The 10051-nt window shown below is 40.3% G+C and overlaps 1 protein-coding gene across 4 annotated transcripts in view; it reads right to left on the bottom strand.

Moving 5' to 3' along the window:
- Positions 1-2133: 2133 nt before the first annotated feature.
- CADPS2 (calcium dependent secretion activator 2) overlaps positions 2134-10051 on the bottom strand; it is a 299293-nt gene continuing 291375 nt past the window's right edge. For all 4 annotated transcript variants that reach the window (XM_042872622.1, XM_042872623.1, XM_042872625.1 and 1 more), the window contains 2 exons: positions 7063-7167; positions 2134-3058 (listed from right to left, as the gene is read on the bottom strand). In XM_042872622.1, coding sequence (XP_042728556.1) covers positions 2888-3058; positions 7063-7167 — 276 coding nt within the window. In that variant the 3' untranslated portion in view covers positions 2134-2887. The remainder of the gene's footprint in view (positions 3059-7062; positions 7168-10051) is intronic.

Below are 10051 nucleotides of genomic sequence, written 5' to 3'. Positions count from 1 at the left end.
CATTTCTTCGTCTTTCAATTTGTGTTCTCTGGGGGGCGGCCGCCCCCACTATTTCTTGACTCACCTCTGTCTTACTGACAAATCAAACAAGTAGTGCACGCGAATGAAATTGTACAGCCAAATGCTGGATGTCCGTGTGATATATGCAGCATGCAGCACAAAATTGGAGCAACTCAATCCCACTGCAAAACACAAAATTCATAGATTTTTTTTCCCCTAAAGATGATGTCAGAGCACAGGGAGGGTCACTGCTCCCTGAAGAGGGGCCCTTAGACTGTTGGAGCAGGACTCCATCAACCAGTTCCAGCACCCCCAGGCAGGCAGCAGGGCTGGGCAGGGGGAAAGCACTGAGCTCAGCCCTCCAGCAGGTCTGCGATGGCCAGGCAGGGCTGAAGCCAACCCACAGCTCAGGGGCTGTAGATCCAGCATCTGGCTTTATGGGGTCTGTGATCCAGGGCATCACCCAGTGCAGGACCCTGTGCTGAGCTGGGTCAAAGTCCTCAGCAGAAGGGGAGAGTCCAGGTGAGATCAATCAGGATCCTTACAGCTTGTTAGTCCTCTTGACAAGTGGAATTTCAATAACCTACTCTATAGGTTATATTTTCTTCTCTGCCCAAATAAGCAGGGAAGGAGAGTTGTCAGCGTTACTAAGACTTTCTCAGTGTGGCGATGACTTTTTACAGAGGACAGACTCACTGGGTGCTGCTTCCCACAGAGCTTTTGGCTATCAGTGCTGGCAGATGGGTTCCAGTCCTGGGCTCTGCCAGAGGAGAGCTGAGCCCATTCCCTCCCAGGCTGTACTGAGAGCAGCCACTCCTGTCCCTTGGTTCTAGCTCTCACTCCAGATTCTTAGTGACACTGCCAGTGATGCTGTTAGTGACTGTTAATGACTTACTCAGAACAGTGCCCAGTTTTGGCACCGCTTCCTTCCTTCCTGACATCTCAGAGACTTAAAGCAGGGAAGGTGCTTGGGACATTTCACAGACAATTTATTGCCTCCCTGTGTCACTGGCTGCCTGCAGGAGGCTCAGCTCTCAGCACAGAACTGGGTAGATGCCCCTGCCTCAGTCTGGAGGCCTCAGCCCCCATCACAGGGCCAGCATGGTGAGATCTGCCCTCGCCTATTCACAATGGACACCTCCATGGGTGTCAGGAGGGTAATGGTGGGAGAGAGGACACCAGGGACATCTTTGCCAAGGTAAGCTCCCTTTGGCCCTCATCAGGCTGGGAGCCTGGCACTACACTGGGTGTCCTGGCTTCTTCCAAGCCCTGATGTAGGTTGCAGCCAGACAGGCTCTTCCTTCAAATGCTGGCAGCTTTCAGGCACTGACAGCCCTTGGAAGTGGGAGCAGGGAAAGCCTGGAGAAATGCTAGCAAAGTCCAAGCCAGCACACCCACCTAGATGATGGTGAAAATCCTTGTGCTCCTTGTGCTCTCTCTAGGCCTGAGCTCAGCAAAACTGGTAACATGAACGAAAAGAGATGTAAGGGACCTGCTCTGCAACAGTCACCTCCCACCCTCCTGTTCCTTGAAACTCACCTTGCAGCCCAGAGAGAGTGGTAGGAGTGGGGCAGGACAACCTCAGCACTTCAAGTCTCAAAGTCCTATAGCCTGTTTTGCAGGGAAACTTCATGCAAGCCTCACAGATCCTCAGAAAGTCCATCAGCAAATACCCTCTCTTCAAGTGTAACTCCAGGGCTCGATAAAGAGCTCAGCATCTCTTCAGGTATAATTTTATTCTGTGTTCTCTTGTATTCTGTCTACACAAACTAGGAATCAGTCATGTTCTCTCTTGAAACAAAACCAAACAAACTTGAGTTTTCTACCAGTTGTGAGTTTGGGTTTAGAAAAATTTGAATTCTTTCTATCTCACACTGAAGGCATGGGAAAATGGGCAGCAAGCACTGTCTGTTCATCTATCAGTATGGGTTTTTGTTTGCTTTTCTTCTTTACAGAGCCATTGTGTCCCTGGATGTTTGTGCTATATCTGCTACACAAACCATGTGATAAACCACCCTGTACACAAAATATGATCCTTCAAGAAAGCTCATTCTCTTGAGGAATCCATACGACAATTCAAATGGTTTGAAATATTGAAAACATTTTAATTGTAGAATTCTATACAAACTTGGATAAATACAGAAGTGTTCACGACAAAATGTGTTCTTATTGCCCGAAATTTTTCACAGAAATAGAAACATTGATGGCAAGCTTACTGACATCCAACACGATATCTTTAAACTTGCAAAATGGACAGACACAGCGGCACTCCTAAGTAGTGTGTATGGGTTTGACTGTCCTTGAAGTCCTACCACTTACATACCAACCTTAAGATACAAAGAACCTAAATTAAAATTTTTAATGCACATCACATAATAATGTAAAATAAAGTACACACACACACACACAAAGTAAACAAAGCGTCATCCTGAAAAGACACTATTTACTTTTTTCTTTTACCTAGGGCAGACTTATTCTGAGAATGATTTCCTGTATAGTTGTGTTGTAAGTGAGCCACACATTTTGTTTTCTGCACAGGACATCAATATTCGATGGAGATACAAGAACAAATGGCAACGAACAAAAGGGGAGGAAACATAATCACAAGTGGAACTCAAACTCCATGCCAGTGTTCTTGCAGCCCTAAGCAAAGCTATACATTAAAATATGCTACAACCTTTGTTCTCAAAGAGTCCTTGGCACTTTTCCTCTGATAATCTTGCTTTCAGTATTTTAAAAAGTGAGCAAATTACACTTCTGCGCCTATGTCATAAGGCAAAACTATAAACGCAACTACAAGGACGAGTTACCAAAAGAATCCTAAACCGTAGACAACCCCTACCCTCAAACCACCACCCCAGCATCCCAAACACGTGGTGAGACACTATCATCCTTCTTCTTCATCACTGTCTTTCATCGTAATGCCCTGAAGTCCTCCCGCGTCTGTGACTGAGACGGTGGCTTCCTCCACGGTCAGACGGCTGTGGACAGTGTCATAGGTTTTACTGTTCAGCGTTCCTTCCATCACACCCTGCAATCTGAAGTCTCGGTAGGTTTTCTGTGGCAGAAATAAAACATCCTGAATTGGACGAGGAATCTTCTACTGCACACTGGTGAAGCATGCCAGCAGAGTAATGCCGTTCCTCCTACATTTATGGATCTATCGTGTAGAGTTTGCAAAAGATGTGTGTTGTTTTAGCTTCTGCACTGTGTGAGGTTTCTATAAGCTTAAATTAAAAAATCGCAGAATCATAGAATGGCTTGGGTTGGAAGGAACCTTTAAGATGATCAGCTCTACCCCGCTGCTATAGGCAAGGACACCTCCCTCTAGACCATGTTTTATATTAGTTTGAACTCTGTGAAAAGGACAGACTCAAAGTGACTTACTCAACTTGAAAATGCAGCAGCCAGTGACAGTGACTCTGGATCCACAGAAAACAATTCCAGCTACAACAAATCATCAACATTCTTCAAAGAACTCCGCTATTTGACAAGTTTTGCTTGAGTGCTCAAGCCAATGGTCATCAATATGACAATGTTGTCTTTTTTTTTTTTTTTTTAATTCTTGGAAAATGTTTGTCATCTTCTGTCTGATGAGTGCTATTTTGGGAAACAGAAATCTTTCTTGGGCAACAGTTTCTGCCTACATACTCAAGTCCTCCATGGACACTTTCTACATATTTGTCTATCAATGGTGCTGCCTTTGCTAATGACAACAGCAGAAATACTGCCAATGGGCTCAGAGCATAACATTTTGCAGGCATAACTTTGCATAAAATCATATCAGGGTAAACAAGACCACTTTGTTTCACCCTAACAACACAAGGAGTCCTCAAGCCACACTTGGATGGTAATTTGTTTAGGAGACTGTGTTTTGTACTATGGTTCTATAACTGTATGCAGACCTCTCAGTAACTTCCTTTTGTCTAATTTATACAATAAGAAGCCAACCAAGAAGCTTTCTCACTGCAAACTGCAATGTGAACCTGTCTACAGGTGGTTCTGTCATTTCACAGTAAATGTAGAAGACTGACTTTCCTCAAACTGTAACTCCACTTGCATTTATCTCTACACTTATGCACCAAAGGTAGGGAAATAAATTAAATCTTAGGTTATAATCTATATTCTCTATATTCTAAGATGTAAAAGTTTCTCAGGTGCCTACTGCAATCAATGTTAATTTACATTAATTTACAATGTTAATTTACTCATCTACAGTTTGAGACTCGTCTACATCCTTTTTTTTTTTTTTTTTTTTTTTTTTTTTTTTGCCACTTGGCAAAGTTTTGTTTCCTTGGTAAGCAGCCTTCCTATGAACCAGCAGGTATGATATTTTTGTTTGATTATTCAGTGAGTGTTGGGAATAAAATGGTTGTATTTACTGATTATATATTCAAGTGAGCACATGGAGATCCACCTACTCTACCTTCTTATTTTGTTATCAGTAATATGTTTGTAACAACCTTTCCCAAGTTACCCTACAAAGCTTAAGAAGGATAAGCCTTTTACAATATGAGTTCTCAGTGTGTATGGAAGAGACTACAGGGAAAAGAAAATGGAAAACAATTAAGAGCTATCAGGCCAATTCCTCTGCTGGAAGAGGTTGTGCACAACTCCTAGAAAAAAAGAAAGGAGAAAAAAGCTGATCTTGTTTCACTCCATACTTCAAAGAACTGCAAAAGACACCTCTCAAAATGGGTAGCGTTCAGCTGGGAGATTTTTTTTTCTTCTGTCGCTACATCTATGATGATTATTTAAACCTTGTCTGAATCACTGAAACTGAGATTTATTTGACTTTCTCAGGTCAGCTTCAGAGTCAATGGATGCAGCTTATGTTTTGCTCGCACACTTCTGTGAGTACTCTGCCTGGTCTTTTTCAAGTGCCACCATTGCAGTCCCTTTTTGTAACACTGAACATTCAATTTCCTTTTATGCTGTTAACAAGTCCTACAACAATTTCTTTCTGTTTTACAATGTATTCCTCCCATTCTTAGGCCAGCACTCTTGGGTTCAGTCATTGCTCTTCTCTTGACATACTTTTGCAGGATAATAATGTTCACTTACAAGTTTAATTTTTCGTTTCTTCCCAACTTCTCTCTTGGTCCTTGACCTTTCTTTAGTCATGTCCTTCTGCATGTGTCTCAGACACCTAAAGATGCCTTTATGCAGCATCCCTCCATCTTGGATCTAATGAGAATGAGCAGTTTTCCTCTGGCCACTCTTAACGATGCCACCACCTTCACTGTGTCCAAACATGGAACAATCACCCACCATTTCTTGACCTTAAGAATGACTTTCTACTTTTTTTTTTTTTTTTAATTGCTATTTTTAAAAGTTTAAATATTTTCCAGAGCTGCTGAGACAACACAGACTACCAATTTTGCCAAAGGCAAACACAGTAATGCCTCCATTTGCTCGATGGTTTGGAAGAATGCTGCCTGTCCTGATTGAGGCTGCTCCATTGAAAGCTTCTTATTTTACACTGCTTGTTTCCCAGTGGCCTCTGCACCGGGTTAGTTCTTCCAGTTCTGCTACCTTCCACAGGCAGTCAAGGCTTTCTACCTTCCAGTACATTGACCAGAGCACTGTCTACAAACTAACATCACTTTCTTCAACCTCCTGTATCTGCAGGTAGTGCTATGGAGTAAGACACATGGAACATACATGCAAAGTAAACATGCATAGAGGCACAGAAAGGCTACTGCTGCAGCCACTGTGATCCCACTGCCACTGGATACATGCTTCATGTGAATGAAGCTAACCTGTGTGCCAGGCACAGAACCAAGGTCAGCTGCCTGTGCTGCTCATTTATCTCTACTTTACAATTAATGACTAATTATTTTCCTTTAAACTCTCAAGTTATATTTTACTGGTGTGCTTGAATCTGCTCATCACACTGGGCACAGCTTGTTTCCTGCCACTTGAAAAGAGCCTTATACCTTTCATAAAAGCCATTAATTCCAGCCACAAACAGCAAACTGCTTTTGCCACCTTGGCACGCAATAAAATGAAGAGCCAAATCCTATTCCCAGGGATATTGGTCAAAGTCAGAAACAGCAAAGCTGAGCTTGGGTGGCTCAGGGAGGCATAATATTATCATGACTCTTTTCTTTTTTATCTTTTCTTCTTCCCCTTTTTCTTCTTCATCATCGTCATCTCCTCCTCCTCCTCCTCCTTCTTTAAAACAAGTGAATAGTGAAAATTCCAGTTGCAATGCTAGTGCTTACAGGTCAAATTTCCCCCAATTTAACAGTCTTGCATGAACTTCACTAGAAAATCATTTGGAGAAATGGAGGTTGTCACTGACAGCAGGCACTTATTGCACATTCACACACATAACAAGGATGTTCAGATTTAAACAAGACAGAACCTCCTAGGAAATGGCTTTCTCTCTCTTTCCTAAGGGTATTCATTAATATATTTAAAAGTGAGTTACAAAAGAACTTTCTTTTATGGTAAGGTAGCCCGTAATTGCCCACTGCAAACTCTTTTGCACTTCACTCGGAAAAATTTTGCATTGGCCGGTGTAAATGACAAGATTGGACTGGAGGAACTGGTATTTCAACTGATACTGATGCCAGAGCATGAAAGATTAGAAAATGGCATCTAACGTATTGAATATTGTTTTTCATTTGAACTTAGCAATCACATGTGCCTAAGAAAAAGAATGGTTATTTTTTCAGAGTGTGGAAAAAATGGAGAAAAACAGCTTTTGTGATTATTACAGTAAAATAACAACCACAACAAAAAAAATCAGTACAAACAATGATTTATTAAGAATACCGGATAGTATCACTGAACAGCTAGCAGAAACCTATTAACATTCATTGGAATTGTCACTGAGGCCAGAATGGTTGAAAATTCTTAGCGCACATAAAAACTAACATTAGAAGTTTTAATAAAATGTTTTTCTCCTCAAATTTGTATCAACTGTGGGGAAAAAAATGGCAAAACTCCAAAAATCAATGGCTCTATTTCACAATTTTCAACTTTTCGGGTGACCCAATATATCCTTGCTAATGCCTCACTTCAGTCAGTGTAACTCAAATACATTTCATTTACCTTAACGATCTTGATGAGAGTCTTCAGCTGGTAGATGTGAAGCTGAAGGTCTAATCTATCAGCCAGCCACATGCATATGACCTTCATGGAGCCGCTATACCATTGCTGAAAAAGAGGATTAAAAAAAAAAAACAAACAAAAACACTAAACAACCCTGAATTATTCATTTAACAGATTTGGTAATGAGAGGTAATGAAACACTTTGAAATGATCACAGATCAGCACTTGAAGTCAACAATCATATAATTTCCCATTAAGAGAATTGCGTGGGTCAGCAAGAAATCAAATAACTTGACCCAGACTGTTCTTTGCATGAATTAGCAACTGCTATTTTATTTTTCAGCTATAATATTTTCAAGCAAAACAGTGTTATGTGCTCAGCTATCTGTCAGTGAGAATGGGCATTAAGTACACACTTATATGAGCTAAATAGCAAGGGAAAAACGGGTAGGTTGACATCCTGGGGAAGATTTTGCTACACTTAGATTTCCTGATACAAACCAGAAAACAGCATCAAACAGAATAATGACTCTGATTTCTTCAACATCTTTTATTATGGAACGTTTTCAGAAATACGGGGAAATTGTATTTATGTGGGGTCAAAACAACACTTCATCCCTCTCAAGATCAGCACATTCTGGTTTTGTTTCATGTTAATCACTGATTATAAAAGCAGCCTACCTTATTTCCTTTTCATATCGAAGGCATGGGCATGTTTTCACTCAAAGCTCCACAAATGGCTGTGGCAAGAATGAGCTCTCTGCTGCTGGTGTCTATGTTACCGCAAAAAAATGCTCAGCTCTAAATAGCTACTATAGAAGTTCTTCCCCATTAACTGGATTACAAGAGATTTTACTAAACTTAGTTGCAGCCATTTGCCTCCCCCTCCTGTAAAATACCAACCAGATGTCATTTAGTCAAACTGTAAAAAGAAAGGGATTTTTTTTTTCATTTTAGCAGTGAGATTAGAAGAGTTTGTGTAGTAGCTCGGTTTCTACTCACATTCCCCACAGGGAAGAGGCTTATGTCCTTTTCTAATGTGATTTCCCGTGTCTTTAGAAAAAACATAGGTATGCAAAAAAGAGGAGATCTGACGTTCTAAAACACAGCCTTTTTACAAGGTATGCAAAATAATTAAAAAGAAGGCTCTCACATGTCTCATTAGCCATTTCTACACTCATGAATAAAATAAAATATGTAAGGAAAACAGGGAGGATAAATCACTTGTACAGGAAGTAACAGCAAATAAAACTAGAATTCTTTAATCAAAAGAAAAGCTGCCTGGGAAAAGTTTTAAATACTGTAAGTACATATAAATACTTTTTCTTTACTGGAAACGAAGTCTCATTTCATCGTAGCCGTCAGTTTTAGGGTAAGTTTGAAATAAGAAAGAAGATTTTCATGTAATACTGACTTCTATTTCTATTTAATGTGTTCAAATAAATTTTGATTACCAACCAATGGAATTAAATGATGTTTTCTCCAATTTATTTACTGTCATGGCATTGAAGTGAGCAAACACGCCATACACACCTTTAGCATCAGACTGCATGTTTCATAAAAGTGATTTGTTTTAATAAGTAAAATATGGAACCGATATGTATAATATTGGCTTTTAATCCCTGACTGGCATTCTCATACGATTTGTATTATTTCACTGGTTACATGCATGCTTGTTTTGCTTTCCTTCATATGTACCTGCAAAATATTTTTAATGTGTCAGAGTTGTTAGGAAGTGGCAGCTCTGAGATGACAGGTGTTGTGCGCATACAGATGTCTGGAAAACAATATACAGTTGAGCTGATTCACTCCATGAACTCTATTGATCTAATCAACATGAGAATTTGTATACCAAGCATTCCACCTTTGTCTGCAAAAAGCTGAGGCCCAACTATTATATTATCACTAAGACTCTAGAGTCATTGATAATAATCAGTGCAGAGAGGATGATTTTAGTAGTAGTGTTTTCTCAGCAATGATATTCTTCTATAAAAAAAACCCCCCAAAAAACAAAAAAAAACCAAAATAAGAAATCCAGTAACAGCTACAGTGTGTTTTGCAGCAAATGAGTGGTGGAAAGCAAAAGAGATGGAAGTTGCTCATACGATCAAACTCCAGGCAGGGCTGAAAATCCCATCACCGGTTGCCCCCACTGACGCATCACTGAGCACAGAGCCAGGCTCCGTTTCCTGGCTAAATGTGTTTTAAAGCCCAGCCAGATAACTTAATTGAGACTGATGCAGTTCAAATTAGACTCTCCATATATATCTGTGATATACTTCCTTGTGCCGAGAAGAAAGCTAAGAAACTGGAGGGGAGTAATTTTACTTCTCAAATTTGTGAGTTAGATAACATAGCACGTTTTCCTGACTACTCTTAGTATATTAAACTGTGAGTAAAAATGGTTAATTCAATGATTCAGTGAAGTGATACTATGGTACGTTGCTCCTCTGAGCACATACACTGCACAGAAAAAAGAAAATAAGAATTGTTAGAAAAATATGCACTCTTATTTTGAAGACTAATTTTAAATAAAAATCCAATCAAGAGTATTTTTTGTGTTCTCCTAGAAAGAGGAACTTGTGGTCAGAATTCCCATTCACTACTGCTTTATACCTCTGAGCGTTGTGCACACAGGCAGACTGAAGCTGCAGGAGCATACATCTGCTGCACTCCCTAAGAAAAGAAGGTAAATATCTCACTGTTACTTCTGTTGGAGTCTGCTAAAACACACAGCACTGGCGATGTCTCTCAGAGGTGGACTCCAAGGGTGCGCATTCTTACAACCTTGAGACAACCTCTGACAATGTCTGAGAGGCAGGGGTGCATCCGTGGAAGTCTATTGCAAACTCACAAGGCTCGGCACTCTGACAATGGACCTTTACTATGCCGTTTTTAAGTAGTAACAATTGAAAAAAATCCTTCCAGATGGTTTTAAGGAAAAAAAAAGGTCACTTTTTTGCTAATAGCAATAGCAGTGGAAGGACAG

The sequence above is a fragment of the Lagopus leucura genome, unplaced genomic scaffold (assembly GCF_019238085.1).
Source record: "Lagopus leucura isolate 7727_CA_CO unplaced genomic scaffold, USGS_WTPT01 Super-Scaffold_100008, whole genome shotgun sequence".
NCBI lineage: Eukaryota > Metazoa > Chordata > Aves > Galliformes > Phasianidae > Lagopus > Lagopus leucura.
Note: the sequence above shows the minus strand (reverse complement) of the source record. Positions and strands in the feature narration are given on the sequence as shown.